Source organism: Orycteropus afer, unplaced genomic scaffold (genome assembly GCF_000298275.1).
Source record: "Orycteropus afer afer isolate SDZICR_OR568_19922 unplaced genomic scaffold, OryAfe1.0 scaffold00008, whole genome shotgun sequence".
NCBI lineage: Eukaryota > Metazoa > Chordata > Mammalia > Tubulidentata > Orycteropodidae > Orycteropus > Orycteropus afer.
In genome coordinates, this window is record NW_006921595.1 from 18502707 (window position 1) to 18503642 (window position 936).

Sequence of the window (936 nt, forward strand, 5' to 3'; positions counted from 1 at the left end):
TGGCGGCGGCGCGGGTGGCGGCGGCGGCAGCAGTAGCGGCGGCGGGAGTCCGCAGTCGTACGAGGAGCTGCAGACGCAGCGGGTTATGGCCAACGTGCGGGAGCGCCAGCGCACGCAGTCACTAAACGAGGCGTTCGCCGCGCTGCGGAAGATCATCCCCACGCTGCCCTCGGATAAGCTGAGCAAGATCCAGACCCTCAAGCTGGCCGCCAGGTACATCGACTTCCTCTACCAGGTTCTCCAGAGCGACGAGCTGGACTCCAAGATGGCAAGCTGCAGCTATGTGGCCCACGAGCGGCTCAGCTACGCCTTCTCGGTCTGGAGGATGGAGGGGGCCTGGTCCATGTCCGCGTCCCACTAGCAGGCGGAGCCCCCCACCCCCTTGGCAGGGCCGGAGACCTAGGTAAGGAACGGCGCCTTTGCGCCTCTGCGCCGCTCAGGTGGTTGGCTGATGGACGGACGTCCAGGCCGCGGTCCCTCTAGCCTCCTCCCCTACCTCCTCCTCTCCCCACTCCCCTCCCAGCTGTCCCACCCAACCTGGTACCGCCACCTCACCCCTCACCCCCAGCGTCCTTGGAAGGCAGTTCAGTACCCGCTAGGGAGAGAGGTCCGGGGGGTGGGGTGCGCCCTTGTGAGGGATGTGCGTGTGCTTGAGTGTGTGTGAAAGAAGGGAAGACAGAACGTTTCAAGGACCACGGGTAAGAACACTGTTGCCAGGGCCTCCCTCTCTTTTGGCTTTAAAATTTTGTCCTTAAAACAAATGTTTTCAAATTCCACCTCCTCCTCTTTTCCGCCCACCCACTTCCTCTTGCCCTTGGGCTGAAATCCTTCCAGGTTGTTCAGCCTAATTTCTTGGTGCTGGTGATAAGAACAGTGCTAAGTAGTCTTAGAAAACAGCCAGAGACACAAACAATAACCAACTTTCCCCCCCTCTGG

At 60.8% G+C, this 936-nt stretch overlaps 1 protein-coding gene across 1 annotated transcript in view; it reads left to right on the forward strand.

Moving 5' to 3' along the window:
• TWIST1 (twist family bHLH transcription factor 1) overlaps positions 1 to 361 on the forward strand; it is a 663-nt gene extending 302 nt beyond the window's left edge. The window contains exon 2 of the mRNA XM_007946034.1: positions 3 to 361. Coding sequence (XP_007944225.1) covers positions 3 to 361 — 359 coding nt within the window. The remainder of the gene's footprint in view (positions 1 to 2) is intronic.
• Positions 362 to 936: the final 575 nt, after the last annotated feature.